The sequence below is a fragment of the Anabrus simplex genome, chromosome 1 (genome assembly GCF_040414725.1).
Source record: "Anabrus simplex isolate iqAnaSimp1 chromosome 1, ASM4041472v1, whole genome shotgun sequence".
Lineage (NCBI taxonomy): Eukaryota > Metazoa > Arthropoda > Insecta > Orthoptera > Tettigoniidae > Anabrus > Anabrus simplex.
In genome coordinates, this window is record NC_090265.1 from 1,238,966,367 (window position 1) to 1,238,991,635 (window position 25,269).

The 25,269-nt window shown below is 37.6% G+C and overlaps 1 protein-coding gene across 8 annotated transcripts in view; it reads right to left on the minus strand.

The window, feature by feature from the left end:
* The window catches only part of pHCl-1 (pH-sensitive chloride channel 1), a 1,475,408-nt gene that overhangs the window by 406,327 nt on the left and 1,043,812 nt on the right, over positions 1-25,269 (minus strand). For 3 of the 8 annotated variants that reach the window (XR_011017610.1, XM_068225458.1, XM_068225456.1), the window contains exon 9: positions 21,492-21,626. The exons of the other annotated variants lie outside the window; for them this stretch is intronic. Coding sequence is in view for 2 of the 3 variants with exons in the window: in XM_068225458.1 (XP_068081559.1) it covers positions 21,492-21,626 (135 nt within the window). In the remaining variant the exon portion in view is untranslated. The remainder of the gene's footprint in view (positions 1-21,491; positions 21,627-25,269) is intronic. 8 annotated transcript variants of the gene reach the window in all.

The following is a 25,269-nucleotide window of genomic DNA, read 5'->3' on the forward strand; positions in this document are numbered from 1 at the left end:
ATGTAGTTATAGGGACAATAAATTTATTCATATAAAAGTTTAAGGAATGGCATTTCTGGAACTACCTATTCTTTACTTACTTCAAACAGCAATATGACAAGGAATATTAGATCTTTTAATTGTATTTAGAAAAGTAAAATTGTTCAATTAAAAAATTAAGATTTTGTATCATGTTAGATTAAGATCAGTTTGAATACAAGCACTCTGGTTTCAGCCAAATGTTCCATTATTATTTGTTTATTTCATTAGCTAGCAACCAAGAATTTAGAACAAATACAGATCCAATTAAAATTCTTAGGGTGTCTAATATGAGTTACAGATTCTATTGATGAGGAACTTATCACCTGAATCCAAACAAGAGGAGGATTGTACAGAGTTGTTAGTGAACTATTATGGAATCAGAAACTGTCAGTGAAATGCAAATGAGATATCTGCCATACCCATTTTGACCTATGGCAGCGAGACTTGATCCACGAGAAAAAAAAATATGAGAAGAGGATTCAGATGTCTAGGATGATATTTTGTGTGGTTGATAACCCAGCCCCTAAAAACAACAACCACTAACATCATCAAACAAGATTTGTCAGAACTATCGTTAAGAAGACAAATAACGATAACAAAAAAAATGGAGAGAAATTCTCAAGTAGGCAGACTGCAGGACAAAATAACTGTGCAGATTCCTGTGGCATATTCAGAATAAAGAACAGGTATTAACAGAATACCCAAGGAAATGGACACACAGAAGTTGTAAGGTTGAAGAACAAGAGATCAGTCATGAATAAAATATGGAGTCAAGGTGGAAAATAAGATACCAAATAGGTCAAAAGTGGGACAGCATTGGAAAAAAAATCATCAGCTTTCTGAATAGAGAGAATTGCACAAGGTATGTATGTATGTATGTATGTACGTATGTATGTATGTATGTATGTATGTATGTATGTATGTATGTATGTATGTAAGCACAAAACCAACTAACTGAAGCATTAGCAATGCAATTTATTTTTCATTCATAATGTGATTAATATTTCTCTTTAAAAGATATTCACCAAAGTACTGTAGAAATGAAACATCTGTTCACAAATAACTTGGTTCCTTGAAGTTGCATATTGTTGCACAAGGAAGCTTTTCCTTCTTATCTTCATATCACATATACTAAAGGTGTTTCAATAGCATAATATTCTTAAGGTCATCTTTCGTATACCTATATATTAGCAGAGATATTTTTGAATTCATTCTTACATCTTCTTCTACACTAATGAAAACATATTGCCTAGGCTTCAATAATGATTCACAAAATGACATATGTTTGGCCCTTTTCCAATGATGTCATAATAGAGAAGAAAGAAACAAAAATGCACATGAATTTGTTGTTGAATTATGTATGACAATCATACAGAAATGGAAACAAAGAATGAGACAGAAATTCAAACGAATACAGACACAAAAACACTTTCATAAACACAGATATACAAGAGACATAATTTGTAGTTGATAATAGATCCTGCTGAAACTGCTGTGATATGAATAGCAGAGTAAATATTTTCTGAGTATAGTAATACATAGACTGATTTTTTAATAGCGGCAACAATGGTGTTGCACTGCTGTGAAACAGAGCCAGGCAATGTCATTTATACCACAGGTAGGTTATATGCCTACCCTCCCTTCAAGCAAATGAACACACCCTTCCACCTTCATTCGCATGTGCAGTGATAATAGGAACATAGCAGTTGTGAACGAGCAGTAACAGAATACAGTCGCAGTGTTTTCAAAGCAACAGCTGAGGAGCTGGATAAAAACCGAATGTACTCGATGTTGCAATGCAGCATGATAGTGTCACCAACAACTGCAGAAAGCTTGCAGTGCATCTGTATTACCTTAATGAACGATAGCAAGGCGGGTAAGTGTCTTCAGAGAAGAATGAGAAAATGCGCGCGTCAGTGGAGATGGACTGGAATGCCACATTTCAGTGAGTTAGCCCAAAGTACCGGACTGGTACCTTCAACTGTGCATTACATCCTGAAGGACTGCCTGTAGGCAATCAATTGCTCTCTTCACATCATCCATAGGTTAGGCAGTGCCAACGGTAACCAAAGGCTTCCACGGTGTTGGTAACGTGTTGCACCGGGCAAGTTGGCCATGTGGGTAGGGGTGAGCAGCTGTGATCTTGCATTTCGGGAGATAGTGGGTTCGAACCCCACTGTTGGCAGCTCTGAAGATGGTTTTCCATGGTTTCCCATTTTCACACCAGACCTTAATTAAGGCCGCGGCCACATCTTTCCCACTCCAAGCCATTTCTTATTCCATCGTCGCCATAAGACTGATCTGTGTCGGTGCAAAAGCCACTTGTCAAAAAAAAAAAAAAAAAAGTTGTACGCAATGCTGGTGGCTACAATTTTTGTAGTCTACCCCTTAGTCCCGTTTCTTGATACGGGTTCAGGGAAAAACTTTCTTCAGCTCATCCCAGTCTTTTCTGGTGTCACTAGTGCGACCTAGACTCATTTCAGATTTGGTTGGGGGGTTAATGCCGGATGCCTTTCCTGACATCACAGAATTCTTGAGATGAAAATCTCAAGCCAGGAATTGACAGGGATTCGAACCTCAGCCCCTGGGTGGGAGGCCAGCAGCTAAGCCACTGAGCTAATCATGCCCTCCTTGCTGGTGGCTACACCAAAGGTCTATAAAACCTATAACCTTGTATGTATGCTATGTATATAAAAAATAAATAGCTGTCACTAGTAAAATATCAACCCATGTATTTCCACCAAAGTAATGGAATTATTGCTCATGCAATATCTACAAATCTACAATATAGGGAGATATTCACCTTTTAGCAAATTTCATTCTTCAGTTCATTCAGTTTCAAATATCAGATCATACCATGGGTTTACAAACAAAACACAATAAGTTAAAAATCTTACTTCTGAGAAAATTCAGGTTTGGAATTTTTCAGTTTTCCATTGCCAATATCAAACACTGGCAAAGTTTAAAAAGGTTACTGAAAAAGTGTGTATTGGATGAATGAGGCACCTAGTATCAAAAGGCATCATCTATTTACCAGCATTTTTGGCAAATTGCAAAACACTCTCCAGAATAAACGATTATTTTGAGCAACATAGCTTTAATGTTTAAATTTTAAATTATCCACTTAGCAAAAATTTTTAAAATATAAAAGTCTTCTGGAATATAGTTTTTGAAATAATATTATTTAAGATAAAAAGTTGAGGAAATTTGGATGTGGCAGTGTTTGATACTGAAACTGAGATTTAGCAGGTTCTAAGACAAAGGAGTGAAAGATTTGAAAATACGGGCCACACTGAAAGAGGTGCTATTTCCTGTGTAATACAATAATCACTTCTAATAAATAATGGTTACTAGTTTAAATTAAACCAACTATCTAAGCAGCCAGCCCCATGGTGTAGGGGTAGCGTGCCTGCCTCTTACCCGGAACCCTCGGGTTCGAATCCTGCCCAGGTCAGGGATATTTACCTGGACCTGTGGGCTGGTCTGAGGTCCACTCAGCCTACATGATTAGAATTGAGGAGCTAACTGACGGTGAGATAGCGGCCCTGGTCTAGGAAACCAAGAATAATGGCCGAGAGGATTCGTCGTGCTGACCACATGACACCTTGCAGTCTGCAGGCCTTCAGGCTGAGCAGCAGTCGCTTGGTAGGCCAAGGCCCTTCAAGGGCTCTATTGCCATGGGAGGGGGGGTTACCAAGTTTTATTACCACCTTATAAAGGAAGGTGTCTCTTGATTACAATACAGTTCAGTAATAATGACCAGGCGAGTTGGCCATGCGGTTAGGAGCGTGCAGCTGTGAGCTCGCATCTGAAAGATAGTGGGTTCGAACCCCATTGTCAGCAGCCCTGAAGATGGTTTTCCGTGGTTTCCCATTTTCATACCAGACAAATGCTGGGGCTGTACCTTAATTAAGGCCACGGCTGCTTCCTTCCTATTCCATTGTCGCCATAAGACCTATCTGTGTCAGTGCGACGTAAAGCAACTAGCAAAAATAAAAAAAATAAAAAAAAATCAGTAATAATGTTATTGGTTTTACGTCCCACTAACTACTTTTATGGTTTTCGGAGATGTTGAGGTGCCGGAATTTTGTCCCACAGGAGTTCCTTAATGTGCAGGTAAGTCTACTGACATGAGGCTGACATATTTGAGCACTTTTTCAAATAACACCAGACTGAGCTGGGATCAAACCTACCAACTTGAGCTCATTCGGCCAGCGCTCTATCGCCTGAGAAACTCAGCCCAGCAACACAGTTCAAGAAGCATTATGAAAATGAAACTTAGTTTGCTTTTACACTTTTCTTGCATTGATGCTACATCTGTGTCTATTTCTTCCTCATAAACTACTATGTCTTCTTCATTTCCTTCGGTTTGAGGTCCTAGAGCTTCCCGTTTTTCTACAGCAGAATAAAACTGAATGTTTTGTTAGTAATTTTAACACCTTATTCAAACAGAAGAAAAGGCTTCAACAGTGTGGCATGTGGAGTAGCAGTAAACACACACTCAGTGCATGCTGGAAAGTCACAAGAGGCGCTGTTTGGCTGACAGGCATTTGGCAGACTTTGACACTACAAATGTCACTACAGGTATTGGATTTGACAGATATTGAAACTTAACCTCATATTTGACTATATATTTTAATGGGATATGTTGGGTTTTGATCCAAAATAATCATTGCATTGACTTCCTTAGGATAAAAACTGTCAGTAGCAATGTAAAACTCCATTTAGTTAAAAAAATGGATTCGTTGGATTTTGATACTAGGAACCTCAAATGTGAGTTAAGGAGTAAGAATATTTTTATTATGAAAGACCATGTCATGTATACAAAGTCTGATGGTTTTATTTCCATGGAAGAGTCTATTAAGGAAATGTACAGTTGAACAATAAAAAATGACGCATGAAAAATGTTAAGGTCCTGTATCAGCTATCATCGCCTTCGGGTGAGGTGGTACAGCTACAACAAAAATTTATGCAATTTGCTATTATTAAACGACATATTCCTGATGAAATGTGACTGTTGGTAAACAATATAACTGTCTGCATATCAGAATATCTTAAAAGAAGACAATGAAATGGACTACATTTATAGTTTAAAAAATGCGAAGTGGGGGACATTCCTGGCAAGTGAAGCTTGATGTGAAGCACTTCATCGCATGTTGGTGGTAGTGTAGGGGAAAGGACCTTGGTTATCAACCATGAGATCTGGGGTTCAAATACTGTTATCAACAATTATTTTTTACTGGACTCTGTTACTCTATTGTGTAACTGCATCGTACTAACAGTCTTTGCATTTCAACTTAGAATGCTTGCAATGGGCACGTAGTTTATCATCACTAGTCCCCGAAGGACTGTTGTAGAGGTGAAAATATGCTACGTGCCATGCATAGTGGGAATAGCCTTACAATATTAAGTGTGTTCGTGTGAGTGTCCGTTAGCTCTGAGGAAGTATACCCGCCTGCCAGGGTGAGAACCAGGCTGAGAACCAGGATTTGTGTCCTACTCAATGCATTACTTAAAAAAAAAATATATCAGTGTTGCATTAACCAAATATGTGTTTATTCACTGAAAAATCTGGCATTGTGCTTTTAATTAAGTCAGTCCAGAAAACGACTGTTTTAGACATGACTTAATACTAAGTTCAGAATCCATCAGCTTGAACAACTTGTTGGAGCCATCATGGCATTGACTCAACAAGCTTCCTAAGTATTCCTCGTTGAAGGTGATCTCCTCCATGCATCCAACATAATGTCCCACAAAGCATCATGTGAACAAAGATGAGGCCAGTGTTTCTTTATTTGATGTTTTCAATTGTCTACACAAGTTCAATAGGGAGTTCAAGGGACCCAACTGAGCAGTTCAATAGAGTCCTGCTAAGAAAACCAGCCATGAACTTGAATGCTAATGTGGATGGGGGAGTTGTCTTGCACAAACTGTATTATCTCATCTGGATAGCATTCTCTCACACTCAGAACCATAATACTCTGCAGAATGTCCACAAATTGGTCTGATGTGAGATACTCACCTACCCGATAAAGAACTCCAGCCCCATCAGATGATATCCATCCCCCAACATGACACAAATATGCGGCCACTGATTGAACACTCGGCTACATACCTTTTATGTAAAAAATTACTCAAGTAACAGGTTTAAAAATTCCACCTTTCCACCACTTTAATAATCTTTGATTAGTCTTACATTAAAAGAACATTAATCTATTTTAAAATGGTATACGTAATAGCATAGCCGACCAGGCAAAATTTGCCAACATCTTTAAAATTTTGAGATTAAAATCACTGGGATTGGCAAAGATATTGGTTTTTTGAAAGAATGTAAGATTAACAATCTTGTTCTGAACTTTCTGAAATCTTCTCAAAGGGAAAATTTATCTCATAAGCAACACAACTGCCTGCTGTAATTTCTTGATGGTTACAGTACTTTTGCATCCATCTTTTGGCACAGGCCAGAGCAAAGTGTAGCTTCCACTGAAGTCCCAGTCTCATCCATGGCTGTGACAATATGGAAGCTGCTGGAGTATGGGTGGTGCTGATTAATGACATTCAGAGCACAACCAGTGTGTCTGAGTGTCATGAAAGGTGTTGCTCATAGGGTTAGTTGTGCTACAATAGCACTGTCTAGCCCAGTGAGGAAAGCAATGGCAAACTACCTCACTCCTCATCTTGCCTAGTACGCCTCATTTTGGTACTGCCATTGGTTTTTGTGGTTTCCCTATAACTGCATAGCCTTTGGTGATGCTATTTGAGGATCCAACCAGCCTCGGGGCTGATGACCTAACAGATAGACAGACAAGCAACACAAACTCACCCAAAATAACATTAATAAGACCTGGTTAAAGAATGAGATTAAGTTTTTGTATTGGAAAAAAGCTATGTTAAACAAAATGTTATACAGCGCTCACCTGCAGGCACCCCAACAGCTGACTCCGTTAGAATGGAGCTCACTTCAAATGCATGCCTTAAATTAGATGGAGAGGACTCTTTTCAAGAAACAGGCCACTATTGACAGTAAATTAATGCACCTAAACAATGTTCAATTAGTAGGAAGAAGGGAACCAATTAGAAATACAACCTTAAAAGCCACCCTAGTAAATAATCTGTAAAAAGTCTGATTTATGGAGTCTGAAATAAACATCTCAAGCAAGGGTCCTAAGTTTAACTAGGCCAGTCCATACCGGAGGGAAGATATGTTGACCTCAATAGCAGAAATACAGGCCAACATTCAAATGGTTCCTACACATCAACAACAGGACGTTAGGCATGAAGTAAAAAAGAAGCTCCCTGCTTCAACCTCTTAACTGGGGAGTTTCCACTGAGAAACAAACATTCATAGTGGGGAATATATTTTGACTGAAAACGAATTAATTCATCACGCCCATTATTGTGATGTGGGTGACGAGTTACCTCGTCACGCCCATTATGCTTCCGTGAATGACGAAGTAACTCATCCCGCCCAGTATGTGCTTCCGTGAATGACGAAGGAACTCGTCCTGCCCATTACGCGTGCATGCTTTTGGAGAAGATGAGTTATCTAGCCTGACTATTTTGACATAAATATGTCTTATGGCTGGTGGTCATCTAAGATTTGTGTTACAGAAGTTAGCGACACAAAAGTTGTGACGGAAGTGTAATCCTTGCAGGCTGTGATGTAAGGTATGGATTGATGATCTTACAGTGTTGTCCCCCTGTGGGTAGGGGCAGTAGAATAACACCCATGGTATCCCCTGCCTGTTGTAAGAGGCAACTAAAAGGGGCCCCAGGGGCTCTGTACTTTGGAGCATGGTTCGGTGACCACGACAGCCTTAGCTGATTTCTGGCATTGCTTCCACTTACTTGTGCCAGGCTCCTCACCTTCATCTATCATATCCGACCTCCCTTGGTCAACTCTTGTTCTTTTCCGACCCTGACAGTATTAGAGCACTCGAGGCCGAGGGAGTCTTTCATTTTCACGCCCTTCGTGGCCCTTGTCTTCCTTTGGCCAAAACCTCATTTTCTGAAGTGCCGAATCCCTTCCATTTTTTCTCTCTGATTAGTGTTGTATAGAGGATGGTTGCCTAGTTGTACTTCCTCTTAAAAAATAATCACCACCACCACTTATAGTGTTACAAAGCAACCATGCAGGCTATGTCATATGGTTGGTGGTAATCTGAAATTAGAAGCTGTTGATAGACGGCCATGACCAAGAGACATATTTATGATCATTTGATTTTCGCAAAGGGAAAGTTGGTTTCTTTTGATTTGCATTTGTTAATTCAAACCTTACTCCAATATTTGATTTGACTTCTTGCAACTACATTATGAGACTACATCTGACACTAAGTAACAACCAATAAAACAATGCCACTGTTATAATGAAGTACTTTATTATTACACTAGAATTTGTTTTATAACAATACTAGCTGATGTACCCGTGCTTCGCTACGGGATTCTCAGAAAGACTGACTTTGTGGTTTTCCTAACCGAAGTCAACATAGGTCATTACAAAATTGTCAGTAGGAATGTAGCGATTAAAAGCAATATTATCACTCGGATCAAATGAAAAACTACACATTTTCTCACTTTTAAGGAACAGTACTACGGTGTCGATCTAACACTCCAAAGTTCCAGAGCTGGAATGACCAGGCCACAGACAGTCATGAACACTTCTCTGCCATTATTTTGTTAAATATGCACACATCTCATTCCAATCAGTGCCTCAGAGTACGGATTGAATAGCTCAAATGCTATGATGAACCTGTGTTATGTACCAGTAGTATTGGAAAATTTATGAAACAGAGGAATGGCATGCTAAAGAAGAAAGTTACCTAACTCCCCAGGTACTTCCCGCCAGCATTTAGGCAGACTGTTGCACTTGTACGACTGGGCGAGTTGGCCGTGTGGTTAGGGGCACGCAGCTGTGAGCTTGCATCCGGGAGATAGTGCATTCGAACCCCACTATTGGTAGCCCTGAAGATGTTATTCCATGGATTGCAATTTTCACACCAGCCAAATGCTGGGGCTGTACCTTAATTAAGGCCAAGGCCGCTTCCTTAACACACATAGGCCTTTCCTATCCCATCGTCACCATAAGACCTAACTGTGCCGGTGCGACGTAAAGCAAATGTTAAAAAAATACTCGGTACATAGCAGTAATCCTATCTATCGGAAATGAAATGGCGTATGGCTTTTAGTGCATGGAATGTTCGAGGACATGTTCGGCTCGTCAGGTGCAGGTCTTTTGACTTGACACCTATATACTTAACATCAAAAACTTCATTTTTAGTCCGTATTGATTCCAGATTTACATTTAGGAGTGAGGGTAATTGTTTCCACCTATTCAATACTACAGCAGTGTGACGTCATGAATACATCACGTATTTATTTCAACATTGGGACCGGTTTCAGCATTTGTGTTTGCCATCATCAGCCAAAGGAAAATTGTTACAAGGCTTTATACACATCAATATTAACATAATTTTAAAATATATGTACATACAAATTGAACCATAGTCTTAAATTATTTTGTAATTTGGTGTACACCATACAACTTATTAATTGAAATTACTAGCATATTTCTTATGCGATATATTAGAATTTGTTAACTCTGTACAATCTTTTGGATATGAATAGTTAAAACGTTGTCAAGTCCTTACAGTTGTTGCAAAATGCTGATTAAGCATCTAGTTCAATTAAAATCAATCTCTTAAAAAGTTTTTTACAGTTGCTTAGATCTTAAGGGCATATGGTTTTTCTTGGCCAATTATACATTCTAGTTACTAACATACATTAAAATAAATTTTCCTGCTGTCATGTTTGGAACATTAATCATATTTGTACTTGGTATGGAGATTCATTGCAGTACAAGTCTTTGGTAAAATCTATCTCTTAAAAATTACAGTTGCTTTTGACATTAAGAGTATTCAGTGTTTCTTGGGCAATTATACAATTTGGTTATTGACATGCATTAAAATAATGTCGGTTGATGTTATTTTAAAACATACATGTCACACTGTTGTAGTATTGAATAGGTGGAAACAATTACCCTCACTCCTAAATGACACCTGTAGGCGACCTGCGCATCATAATGAGGATGAAATGATGATGAGGACGACACATACACCCAGTCCCCGTGCCAGAGAAATTAACCATGATGGTTAAAATTCCCGACCCTACCGGGAATCGAACCCAGGACCCCTGTGGCCAAAGGCCAGTACGCTTACCATTTAGCCACGGAGCCGGACAATATCTATAGGAGATGAGTGGCAACAGAAGACAAAGCACATCACAACAAACAATGATCAATGTAATGTTATTGTTGATCAATTTTATGAGCTTTCTACATTGTAGTTCTTCACATTTAGTTTTCTTTAGACTCTGTGATATTAGGGCATCTTATAAAATTATTTATAGCATAGACTGTAGTTCCTTATTCTCCGACTTTACATACCGATTTTCATTAAATCCTCTTTACCCATTTTCTCGTGACTCGGCACTGATAAGGACTTAGAAACAAAAATCCAAATTCATGAATATATCTGATCGTAGCCGGTATGGTAACAATGTATAAGACATGAATAATCGGAAATATAATACTACATAACTTGTGTAGTATTTATCGATACGACCACGAATAACATAATTATTTGGGAATTAAATTTTAGGCCTACCCCTAAACTACCATTTCATTCAGCATGAATAAAATTATTTATATCCTAGATTATAGCGACTTATTCTCCGACTTTGTGTACCGATTTTCATTGAGATAGGACCACTAATGACATCAATATTTCAGAATTCCATTGTAGGTCTTCCCCTAAACTATCATTTTTCTCAGCGTGAATACAATTATTTATGGCCTAGATTGTAGCGACTTATTCCTCGACTTCCCCTACCGATTTTCATTTGAGAATTAAATTTTAGGCCTTCCCCTAAACCACCATTTCACTCAGCGCGAGTAAAATTATTTATAGCCTAGGTTATAGCGACTTATTTCCCGACTTTGTATACCGATTTTCATTAAGATATGACCACTAATAACATAAATATTGAGAATTAAATTTTAGGCCTTCCCCTAAACTACCATTTCAGTCAGTGTGAATAAAATTATTTATGGCCTAGATTGTAGTGACTTATTACCCGACTTTGTATACTGATTTTCATTAAATTATCTTCAGCCATTTTCTCGTGATGCGTAGACAGACAGACAGACAGACAGACAGACAGACAGACAGACAGACAGACAGACAGACAGACAGACAGACAGACAGACAGACAGACAGACAGACAGACAGACAGACAGACAGACAGACAGACAGACAGACATTATGGAAAAGTAAAATGTGCATTTCCTTGTTACTGTGAACACGACTGATACAGAAATTCTGAGCAATGTACAGACAAAACTCTTATTTCATATATATATAGATAGCAAGAAAAGCAGTAAAAATAAAAGTAAAGGACTTAAAGTCTTTTGGTCACTGGATGGGATGAAGTCTGGTAAAAGGCTCTCTGTAAATTGTGATGGTTTTAATGATGGTCTTCCTACTTGTGCGTTTCTCATTCCATTATCTCCTTCTTCAAGATTCTCTTGAACTATCCGTACTGTACATGATGTTACAAAAAAATTGTAAGACAATAATCTTCAAAATAATTTTTCTTCAATGAGTTTCTATTTACAATGGTACACCTTGAAGCACAGAGCTACACAAAGTCCAACCTTGCAATCTGAGCACCAATACTGACTTTCTTTTCTAACACCTTTCTCATAACACACTTTGCACCTCCTTGTCAAATACTTCTTTTGGTCACTGGATGGGGTGAAGTATGGTAAATGCCTCTCTGTAAATTGTGATGGTTTTAATGATGGCCTTCTTACTTGTGGGTTTCTCATTCCATCATCTGCTTCTTCAAGATTCTCTTGAACTATCTGTTCGCCCAGCTCAATCATAAAGTCCAACCTGTCTTTGATTCCTCCATTTTTCTTAAACAGCTGAAAAGCATTGAAACAAACAATGTCTAACAAATGCATGAAAAGTTTGAAGTAGTACTTCTTCACAATTTCTTGTGTAATAGGATATGCTTCCATTTGTCCATCGCTCTTATCTACTCCACCCATATTCTTATTGTAGTCCACTGCTGGCTTGGATTTTCATTCCACTTTGTCCCTTTTCTTAGCATCCATGAAGGTCTCGCCGTGAATCGTACTAATCACAGTAACTTCCCTGTTATCTTTCCAGTGCAGGACCATAATCTTGTCCTTATATCTGGCAATGTGCTCACCTTTCTTCAAGCATTTATTCTTGAAAACATCAGGTACCCCCAAGGCGATTTATGTGCATCATTCCCACCATGTCAGTGTCCATGCTATGTAAGGTTCCAGCTAACTGGACACTGAAATACCAGTTATCTAGATACACCGTGTATCCTTTGTTCAATAGTTCATGTGACAGTTCCAGGACTACTGTACTTGATGTACGAGTATGGGGATACAAGTTCCCAAAAATCTGTATCCTTCCTACTGTAGTATATAATAAAATTCCAAATGTACCCTGAACCACTCTCACATAGAACAACAATTTGAAACTGAAGCGACTCCTCTTCAATGGTATGAATTGCTTCCACTGCAGCCTAAAGCACTAGCAATTCATCCACACAAATGTTTTCCTGTGGTGTATACAATTCTTGGCACTTCTAGCAAATTGGTCAAAACATTGTACAATTTTATAAGAAGCTGGTTAAAACAGGCAAGATTTTGAACAACTTCCCATTCACATTGGCATCGTAAGTTTTATTGACAACAAAATGACAAAATTTCAGTGAAAACCTTTCCTCGTGTGGTGGTTGGAGTCCAATCTCAAACTCACGACCGAGGTTTCAGTAACGTATTCACTTCAAAAATTGTTCTGCGTATTTATTTGTCTGCTCACATCTTAGCTTGATTGGATCCTCCTCTCTAAACCGGCTAAAATGGTACAAGGGGCTTGCTTTGTTGGAATCACTTACATCGATACGTATTTTACTGTCTGATACAAACATACATAAAAGGAGCACGAGGATTACCTTGGCTATGCCAGTGCAAAGTGCCTGCATCACTTGTTGTAGGTAAGCTAATATCTTTCATTTTCAGAAGCAAGTTCACTGTCACGTTCACCACTTGTGCTATTGTTGCTATCCAAAGAGTTGTCATCAAGTTCATTATCTGAGATGAAGAGTAGTTTCATAATCCAAACAAGTACGCTTAGCCATTACATATGGAGGAAAATACAATGAAATATTGGCGCGGTATTTGGCACAGCAAGTTTTGAACCTACTGACATCTATAAAGCAATCATACAACTACACTCAACAACAAGAGATGAGATAACACATCCTACGCAGCAGATAACAATTTTTGAAGGCTCTAGATGAGTTAACTCGTCATTACCTGATTGAGTAACAACTATTGGTAGATGAATTAACTCATTATGCCCAGTTAAGAGGTTAACCAATGGCTCTAACTTAGGTATGTCGAGGAATGTTATTAAGAAAAATAAGGAATTAAAAACTAAAATAAAATAAAATAAAATAAAATAAAATAAAATAAAATAAAATAAAATAAAATAAAATAAAATAAAATAAAATAAAACAAAATAATGTTATTGTCATAAAAGCCAACAAAGACGACTATATATCAAAAACAGAAACCTTCTTCTTAAACAGTTCATGCACAGCAGTCAGTAAAGATCCCACTATGAATATTCAGAAGAAATTAAAAATCTTTCTGAAAAACTCTTCTTTTATTATTAACAAACAAGAAAAACAAAAGTTCAACATGAACCCAGGTCTACCAAGAGCCCAAGCACTCCTAAAACTACATAAAGGCGGAGTCCTCATTAGATCATTAATTAACTTCCTAAATAGCCCTACCTACAAAATTTCCAAATACATACACAATTTTTTAAAGCAACACTGTCATTTTCACAATAAGTCTTCCATAAGAAATTGAGTAGATTTCTGTTAGAAATTGAATCAATTCAAATTGTCATCATTTCACATTATGTGCTCTTACAACATTAAGGATATGTATCCTAATATACCGATCAAGGAAACAATTAACATTATCAGACATAATCTTTTAGCTCAAGTTCACTTAAGCAATTTGAAACAGAAAATTTTATCAACATTTTAAACTTCATCTTAAGTAACAATGATTTTGGCCAATATTTTCTTAGATTTCTTGGAAAGTATGAAAATTAGTGGACAGGTGTAGGGCCTGGAGGTCTGGTTAAGATATGTTGATGACATGTTCAACATCATTGATTGGAGAAGGAATAACAGCTTCAGTGTTCTCCAACACCTAAACTCTTTAGACGAACATATTAAGTTCACTGTCAGAGATGAAGTGAACCATTCCATAAATTTCTTAGATGTCATGGTTACAAGAGATCAGAAGAAGTTTGTCTACGAAATCCATAGGAAATCAACATATTCACCCATTATATTTAATAGTAAATCTATGCATCCAACCAACCACAAGAAAGCAGCTTACTAAAAAGTTTGGTATATCGCGCTCTCAAATTACCCCTTTCTCATGATGAACGTTTCAAAGAACTGAAATATATAAGCAACATAGCCAAAATTTAATGGTTTTGATGCAGGTTTCATCAACAAAATTGCAAGTAAAGAAAAAGGGAAGTTTTTCAAAATTGACCCCTGACAAGCATAAAAAATCCAGTTTTGCTCTTGTTTCATTTAATAATCCTACAATTACACAGGTAGCTAAATTGGTTGAGAAAAGAAACGTGCAGGTGGCATATTCCAACCACAACCACAATACCAATACCATATTTTTTTTTTTTTTTTCACAATAGCATTAACTTAAAAAGAAAGACAAGTATACAGACTGAGGTGTATACAGGTTTAATCGTGCTAGTTGCGAGACCTCATACATTGGACAGATAGGGCAAGGCTTTGCAACTAGATACATGAAGCATGTAAATGCCAGCAAACATCGGAAATTCCATGCCATGAGCACCCACATGATAGAGACAGGACATACGTTTACTTCCATAGAACAAGATTTGAAAGTCATAAAGAGAATGAAGAAAGGATACCTTTTAAATGCAATGGAGAACCTGCACATCTTCTTTCATCAGTTTTATAATAACATACATAATCTGAATGACTATTCACGTAATAGGAATCCCTTTTTCTAAAAAATCAATTCCTCCCTTAATAAATTTATTTGACATTGATAGCAAAATTTTTATGGAAGAAAGAATTTTCTCCCTCCTAGACAGAGCACTTCCTCACCACTCCTCATTCCTTCTACCGCACAGGCAGGCTCCGCTGGCACACACAGATATAAAGCTAGAAGGAAGGCAGCTGTGAGTGCAGCAGGTAATCAGGTGTGAGTCAGCTGTGGGAGGCGACACGGGATGAGTAATATTAACTGTTCACTTCATATAACAATTAGCTTGTCTCACTGTTTTTGGATACTTAGTTATGCTCTCCCTTTTCCAGATATGGATACAACAGTTGCACAAGGTGTTGCTCTTTTAATTTAAGCACATTTCATCCAAATTAAGAAATTTTCCCATCCACTCACAGCAAATGACCTGCTAAATGCCCTTTTCCTGAATAACTGTATATAGTTGTAATACTTCATTCTTCAGAAGGTTATTAAGATAAATTTTAAGACAAAAGATTAAGTGGAATTCACGTGTAACATGCCTTTACGAACAAGATATCGTCGTTGCCGGGACAAAACCTCCTATGTGATAATATTTTTGGAAATATACTGACCCGCAGCACATACATTATGAAGAGTGAGAATGCCTTGACAATATTCACACAATATTGCACCTTAGATGACAGAACCTTACCGGCCAAAGTTCTAAGCTAAAATATTTCACATAAGAGGTTTTGTCCCGGCAGCGACGATATGTCACATGCTCCAAGAATCAAAAACTCATAGTTTTTTAAGGCCTTTCCACGATTAGGACATGATGTTCTTAACAATGTGTTATTAATTGTGTATATCTATGAAATCTGTACTGTGTGTGTGTATTTTAATCTTGAACTATGAACAGGCTGAACATGTTTTCAAATGAAACAAAGTATGTACCATTTTCAAATACTGTAGATTGATGTTCTTTTAATGTAAGAATAATCAAAGAAAGAGAAAGAAACTGACAATCTTTAATGCAGATTGGAAAGTTTCTGTCTTTAGTACCAAAGTTAATGTCAAAATCACTCGCTAATCTAAGTGGTGGAAAGGTGGATTTTTTAACTTGTTAGTTGAATTTTTTTACATACTAAAATTCTACCACAGATCAGTATGAAGTTTATAACATATAATATATAGCTTTTGTCATATTAGGCTCCCCGTGGCTTGTAAACATGAATCAGCCTGACCTCTGCCGAAATGAAGATTACATGATCCCAATTATGATTTAACTCCATCTCAGCGAAGGCACACTGATCGACCATCTGTTCATCGGAGAGAGACTCTTTGGAAGCAGCTTTCCTGCTATGGAGTTTTGAGGAGGAGAGGAAAGGGAGAACAGAGTGAGAATGGCTGACAACAATGAGTGAGAATGATAAACATAGCTGAAGTGAACTTTCTTATCTATACTAATATTATAAAGAGGAAAAATTTGTATATTTGTTTGTAACGGATAAACTCAAAAACTACTGAACCAATTTTAAAAATTATTTCGCCTCTAGAAGGCTACATTGCCAGTGAGTAACATGGGCTGTATTTTATTTTCAAAACAATTCGAGGTGGGGGGCACAGGGGGGGAGATATACAAATAATAGGTTAATATAGGCAAAATATTGAATTTGTCATACAAGGACAAGACAAAGCTCAATTTAACCCCCTTGACGCAAAGAACAAAACTCAGTAAGCCCTACGGGTCTGAAAATCATGTTTTAAGGCCCTAAAACCAATTGTTACTGAGATATTGGCACCACACTACCCCTGCTCTAAAAATCGGATAAAGCAATGAACTGCCGTAACCATGGCAACGTCAACTCCAGGATTCTACAGCAGTGAAATTATCTACAATATATAAAAAAAAAAACTAGCATGTTACAGACATGAAAACTGGTATTTGGAATCCCCTTTAAAAATAAAAGAACACAAATGTTCGTTTTCAGAAAATCCACTTAAGGGGAGAGGGTGAAAAGAAGTGAGGAAGGAGTTGAATTAATTATTTATATGAGGATACGTATATCTCAGAAAATGAAGATGTTACAGGCATTAAAATTGGTAGTTGGAATCTTCTTTAAAAATGAACACACACTTTTTTTTTTTTTTTGGAAAATCCAGTTAAGGGGGTGAAAAAAATAAAATAGTGGGTGAATTTTTAAAATGAGTATCATCTTCTTCTACCGCGCGCGATGCCCTTCCTGATGGCAACCGTATGTGTAGGAATGTAATAACTATTGCGTGTTCCTGTTTTGGTTGGTAATGTGGTGTATTGAGTGAATATGAAGAGGATAATGTTTGGACAAACACAAACAACCTGTCCCTGAGCCAGAAGAATTAATCACACGCGATTAAAACACCAACCTAGCTCGGAATCGAAGCCGGAACCCTGTGAACTGAAGACCTCAACGCTCACCACTCAGCCAAGGAGTGGTGTAGTTTTTATAATGAGTATATCCATATTATATCTCATAAACGTAACATGTTACAGACATGAAAATTGGTATTTGTAGTCTCCTTTAAAAATACAGAAACACGTACTTTTTGTTTTCGGATAATCAACTTAAGCTGAAGATCGAAAATAAGTGAAGAAGGAGTTGAATTCTCTTTATGAGGATACTTATTTCTCAAAAATTAAGATGTTACAGACATGAAATTTGGTATTTGGAATCTCCTTTAGAAATAAAGAAAACTTGTTTTTTCGACATAAAAGAAGACTGTTTCTCACACATAGAGTTCCATGTCCCGTGTTCCAGATTTAGATCTGCCAGTAGCCTGGTCATCCTAGCCCAAAAAGGCAATGCCACAAATGTGGTTTACAAAGAGATTGTGGGGTAAATGAAATGCAATTTTTCGGTGAGTTTTTATACTCCAGTGATTTACAGATAATGTCTTAGTGCCGTACCTAGGAACAAGTAATTTTATCAAATTACGAAATCCTTCGAGCAAAGCCATGGGTAACAGCTAGTATTTTATATCTTTACAGATGCGACAACTTTGTATTGTTCATCTGTACACCAAACACAGCAGTCTGAACCTAATCTCATTCCATAAGTGAACAGTTACTTTCGTACTAGTCATGCAAAAACATTTTGTGTATTTACTCAATTGTTACTAAGGACTGATTAGTAATGTCCAACATGGGGATATAAACATCACCACCTGAGCTGAAATACAGTATATGTTCCTTATTTATCTCAAAATTGAAATAAGACATTCCATCCATTAAAAAATTTACCATGGAATATTCTTGCCACATATTTTCTACTAACTAAAATAAGCACAATCTTAAAACAAAACATTTCAAAATGAATACCTACAAGGGCGCCCATATGATAGCTTGTAGGTGGGGGCCTAGACTTGGGGGTATGTAGTATTTTTAATATTTTGGAAGATGAATGGCGACTTGTATTCCATGGTAGAATACCACCCACGGTCTCCGCTACCACTTCTACGTAATACAGACTTTTAAATCATTTTCTTGAAAGAAAAAACGCCTCGCTATATTAGATTTTTTTTTCCTTTCCCTGAGAGCTAGTACGGGGCAAGAACATTCCATGGTAAATTTTTTAATGGATGGAATGTCGTATTTCAGTTTTGAGATAAATAAGGAACATATACTGTATTTCATCTCAGGTGGTGATGTTCATATCTCCATGTTGGACATTACTAATCAGTCCTTAGTAACAATTGAGTAAATACACTAAACTTTTTGCATGACTAGTAGGAAAGTAACTGTTCACTTATGGAATGAGATTAGGTTCAGGCTGCTGTGTTTGGTGTACAGATGAACAATACAAAGTTGTCGCATCTCTAAAGATGCCCCGAGTATGGGAGCCCTTGAATACCTATCTAGCAACTTTGCATCTGTAAACTATGGTCATCAGAAGCTTTGTGACTGCCTAAATGCTTTGTGACCTTTCTTATGGAACAAAATGAATGAATGAATTTTTCTATGGTACACCCCCTAGCCATTACAGGTTGCCTTTAGATGTCTATTAAACACTATTCTTATGAATCATGTGTTTCATGTGCTATAGCTCATCTTCCTAGGCTTAGATTAGGCTGAGATCATCGCCTAGGTGAAAGACTGATTGACTGGGCCTAAATGGTTTGTGTAAAGGTCAGAGTGCTGTAAGGTAATGCACTGTTTATATATTTTATTCAGAAGTTTCTTTACTATATACAAAAGTCTCTAGTTCATCAAACTTAAATGTCAGTGTCAGAAAGACTGAGAAGTTGTTATTGAGTTTAAATGGGAATAACATCTAGAATTATACAGAGATGTTGCTATTCTACAGCTCAAGGCTTCTTCCTTTACAATGCTAATAAAAAATTAACCTAAAGACTTAAATAGTATTAAACAAGAAGTTCTACAAAGAACAAAGGGAAATTTCTTTGTCATGTTGAGGAAAGTTATTGAGCAATAAGATAACTTACAAATTAACTACCTACTGCATACAAAGTCTAACAATGTCATGCAGAAAACAATGCTCAAATGACAAGATGGCATGAATAAACAATCAGTCCTTATACCTCCTTTGTTGCTTCACTACTGACGCTCATTTTAAATAAATTTCTGCTAAACTGATGAATAGAAATAATAATAATAATAATAATAATAATAATAATAATAATAATAATAATAATAATAATAATAATAATAATAATAATAATAATAATAATAATAATAACAACAAAAACAACAATAATTTCATGCATAAAATTGCCTGTTCTTGTCCTCTGTGTCAAGACAAAAATATCTTAAAGGCTAGAAGGTCTAGAAAGCTGTAGGTTTGCATGGAGGTAGCCCCTGAGCTGTAAAGGTGCAGGAATACCTATTGACTGAAAATTCCCAACTGAGATTTCCCATAAAAATTGAAACTGTGAAAGGAGACTTTTACATTTCCATAAAGAGTTCATACTTTGCATTCACTGACTCTTTTAAGAAAACCTACCTAAGTTTGGGAACAAGAACCGAACTTACTGGGGGATCCAAAAACTGAACAAAGTATTCATAAAAATTATAAGCCCTTCACAGCTGCTCATTTGCACGTAAGTAGCCCATAATCTGCAAGGGGAGCAGGAATACCTGATGTCTGAAAATTTTCAATGGGGATCCCAACATAAGAGGATTAAAAAAAATATATTTGAAATAGCAAAACAAGTCGTTTCCAATGTCACACTCTCACCTTTCACACTCAAAAGAAAAGTCAGACTGAGAGGCTCAGACAGTAGAGCCCTGACCTTCTGAGCCCCAAGGGCTCTTAACTTAAGAGTGTGGTTTGGTGACCACGGGGCTCTCAGCTGAGTCCTGGCATTGCTTCCACTTGCTTGTGCCAGGCTCTTCACTTTCATCCATCCTATCCGACCTCCCTTGGTCAACTCTTGTTCTTTTCCGACTCCGCTGGTATTAGAGCACTCAAGACCTAGGGAGTCTTTCATTTTCATGCCCTTTGTGGCCCTTGTCTGTCCTTGGCCGATACCTTCGTTTTTCGAAGTGTTGGATCCCTTCCATTTTTTCTCTCTTATTAGTGTTATATAGAGGATGATTGCCTAGTTGTACTTCCTCTTAAAACAATAAACACCACCACCACCAAATCTGACCTTCTGAGCCCAAACTGGTGGGTTCAATACTGGTTCAGTCTGGTGATATTTGAAGGTGCTAAAAGGTGCCTGCCTCATGTCAATAGATTTACGAGCTTGTAAAAAATTTCAGCGGAACAAAATTCCTGCACCTCGGTATCTCTGAAAACCATAAAAGTGGGACATATTATTATTATTATTATTATTATTATTATTACAGTATTATTATTAAAAGAAGACCGTCCAAGCTTTTTAAACACCATCTATACAGTGCAAGGGCAATCCTTCAACAATGTGGGAATTTTCCAAACAAAGCCACTATTTTCCTAAGGACAGCCATATATTGCACTCACCAGAACAAAGTTCAGAGAAAATGTAAAAAAAAAAAAAAAAATCAGGACAGTGAGAAACAAGACCAGTTATTAGGGAAATGAAAAGGTGCGTATTACCAAACGAATATTGTTTATACAAAACTATTTCAGCAAAGAGGAGTTTCCTTCTTATAAGCGAGTTAATTTAAATATTCAACATTCTGTGAATGAAAACTACAGTTTTGCTATCAAGAGCTACAAAAATGATCCCCATTTCTGTCATCATCCAATGAATGCCACTGGGACACATTAAATGGTCACAAATAAAGCAGTTGATTTTTCAATGTATTAAGCTAGTAATAACAAGGTACGTGGCTGAGACTCACTCAGAGATGGCTCCGCGTCAGGGAGTGGCACCTCTATCTCTCCCAGCGCAAGGCCTAGGTCCATCTGGCCTTCTGGGTAGCACCTGGGAAGGGTGGGGCAGACAGGACCCCTTAGTCTTGGTGAAGGCAACCTGTCTATGGGAAGGAAAACCCTGATAACAAATTACACTGACAGCGACTAACCCAAAGCGATCAAGTTGCAAACAGCATCTGATTTTTATGACAGGAGCAATAAAAATGAGCCAGAGTGAAGGTATAAAGGACACCAGTGCATAGCATGGTGAGAAGAAATATGAAAAATGAAAGATCACTGCTTGAAAAGCCACAGTTTCAGCTGACACTGAACATGACTGTTATTAGTTGCAATAAGTCAGTTTCCTGCTTAAGATGATGTTAAAGCCTCACATCAACCAACAAAGCCAAACAAAACCAAGCCCTGTACTAGCAAAGTTTTTATGGAGACATCAAATGCAGTGTATACCTAAATAGTCTGTCATGATAACTAATGTAATGGTAATACAACCAGAGTTAAAGAATACTATAACCCACATTTACAACATAGAGACCAATATAGAAATGGAGCTATACAGTACAGATAGTAATTATACCAGGAGTGAAGTATACCTTAAGCTACAAATGACAGAACAGGTACATACCAGCATAGATAAAAGCTTGTATTAAATTCAACAAATAAAAATTAATGAAGTCAAAAAGAAGGTGAAGAACAAGACTGAAGAAGATCAACTTAAGTAAGAGAATGTTCTAAAAGAGAACAGTGAGGCAGTCAGATATGAAAAAGTACTGGTAAGACATACTTGCAGAAGATACAGCTGTCCAATAGATAAAATGATATTACACCAATGCACAGTCTACCTCTATAAAATTGAATACATCAAGGAAATAAAATTGTATTGTTGAGTGAGAGTCTATGTCGCATAGCATATAGTAAATATTCTTGAAACTTTTGTATGACTATTAACTATGGCAGTATATATAGATACTTTTTTAGATAATTTTTTGAGTGATCTCATAAGAAAGAGACTGAAATTGGACATTACAATACTTCCATGCATATTGTCAGAAATATTCAATCTTTTAATACTGCACTAATAAAATGTACGTTTTCTGTAACAGTACAGGATAGGGCTTGGAAAGAGAGAGTTGCAGTTGTGAACTTAATTATGGTACAGCTTAGGTATTTGCTTGGTATGAAAATGGAAAACCATAGAAAATTATCTCCATGGTGGAATACTGAACTCAACATCTCCTGATCTGTACTATGTTGACCATTTCGCTCAGTGAAAAGGTTTCAATTACTTCCATAGCTCAGATACAACAAGTGACAAACTTGCGGGCGCATCGTTCAAAGGTCGAAATCGGCAATGATAGTGGCCATCCCCTATAAGGTACTGCTCCTCACATGATGATGATAATAATATCTAAGTATCCTGAAATGCTGAAAGCGCTCCAGTATGAAGCAGCCATTATCACTGACTGGAATAGAGCCTTTAAGTTTTCCACAGGGCAATTTGGACAGTGAAATAGATTCTCAAGATCTTGAACTATAACCCCATGTTTTGAGTGCAGCCTTGGTTCTAGGCACTTCAGTTTTTATCCTATTAAGAGTCTTCCAGACAGGCTAAGATTACAAAGCATGTATTGGTGTTCCTTCTGTTGGCCAATTCCAATCTGATGTGTAGACTGTTGCTGCCAGTATTGATTCCTAAGAATGCTGCATGTGGCTGGAACTGCCCTGGTGTTATTAATGAAACTCCTTCATCACCTGAGATACTGCTGTACTATTTTATGCTGTAGAGAGGATGATGGTTGTCCACCTCTTGTTTGAGTTTCTCAGTTTCAGCTGCTACTTGCCATCAGATTGAAGGTGAAGCAATGCCACAAGTGTGGTATAGATTTTCGACATTTGTTGGTTTGAGTTTTTGACACCTGACAATGAAAAGAAGAATTCCATGATCATGACAAAAGCCACATTGATACTCAGCACTTTAAAGATGAACACAAACACAAAATTGACCGACATACACAATACAGAGGACATCACAAAATGAGCCAAATGCAGGTTTGAATCAAAGCAAGAGTGTTGGAAGAACTATTATAGAAAGATATTGACTGAAGAATTTCCCAGCACCACCCTTCTCACACAAATTAATATTAATGTTGTTTTGAGCAAATGAAGGTAGGAAAAGCCACTGATCTACACAAACTTGAAGCAAAGATGCCCTCAGAGATAGAATGCAGCAGGGTGGTTACCATTGTTGTTCAACCAAATCATTAAAGAGAATGAGACTGACTGGCAATAGAGCATCTTTAAATAAAGGAGGGGTGAGGGGGGTGCCATACCCCACCAAGTGTGTAAATAACCATCTGAGCCAACTTCTAACCCATGTTAAAGGCATCCAGGACAAATAGATTTGCAAGAGCATCAAAAGAACCAATTATCAAGCTGGTATTGGGAGAACATGTAGCACAACCAATCTAATCCATGATGCATGGCTCCTAGGATCAAAGTTATGAGAGCAAAGTGCACCATCCTGGGCCTCAAAAAAGCCTTTGATCACATGCCACGTAACCTAATTTGGCTAGATCTTTGACAATGTTGTCTCAAAGTATTTTGTCAGTTGGATGCAGCTGCTTTATGCAGTATCAAAAAGTTATGTCCAAGTTGCACCAGAAGCATCTGATAACTCTGACATTATAGTTGACATATAGTAGAACTTCAGCCCATCTTCATATCTGTTCATTCCTGTAATGGATACTCTTCTCTTTGCTGACATTGTCAGGACCTACCACCGACTAAGTTCAACTAGCCTGGGTCTATGATTATTGCCAATGGACAACTGAAGAGGGAGGTGAATGCAAGAATTACTGCAATCTGGATGAAATGGCAGCCATCACCTGCAATTGCCAGATAATATAATTTAGTATGAGTATTTTTAGCTTAGTACAACCCTTGTAAGGCAGATCCTCCAACAAGGGTGGGTAGCATCTGCTGTGTATAGGACACTGAGTGTTATTGTAGTGGAGAATGGTATTGTATGTATCAGGTGTATACATGAGTTTTTGCTGGTTTTTGTGGTAAAGAAAACACATCATTTTTAAGAGAAATTCATTTTTTGTTTATTCAAAATATTGGCCATCAGCTTCTACACACTTCACCCACCTTTCAGGTAAGTTATGAATACCATGCCAGAAAAACTGCTTGTCTTTTGTGGCAAACCATTCGTCGAGTCATTTTCCAACTTCCTTGAAATTACTGAAGTGCTGCTCTGCGAGCGTGTGACCCACTGATGCGAAAAGGTGATAGTCAGATGGCGCCAAGTTGGAGCAGTACGGCGGGTGCGGAAGGATGTCTCATCCAAGCGATTTCAAGGTGTTTTTCACTGGTATTGCTGTGTGAGACGGCGCACTGTCATGTAACAAAATCACTTTGCCATGTCTTCTGGCCCATTCCGGTCATCTTTCGATCAATGCACGATTTAAATTAATAATTTGTTGGCGATAGCGTTGTGCATTAGTGGTTTCGTCGGGCTTCAAGAGTTTATAATACACAATACCACTCTGGTCCCACCAGACAAAAAGCATGGTCTTCTTGCTGAAGTGATTTTGCTTTGGTGTTAAAGGACCAGCTTTGCCAGGTGACAGCCACAAATTTCTCCGCTTCAGGTTTCAAAATAAATCCACTATTCATCACCCATCACAATTCAGTACAGAAATTATTTTCTTTTGTGGCGTGAGGCAGCATTTCACAAGTGACTTC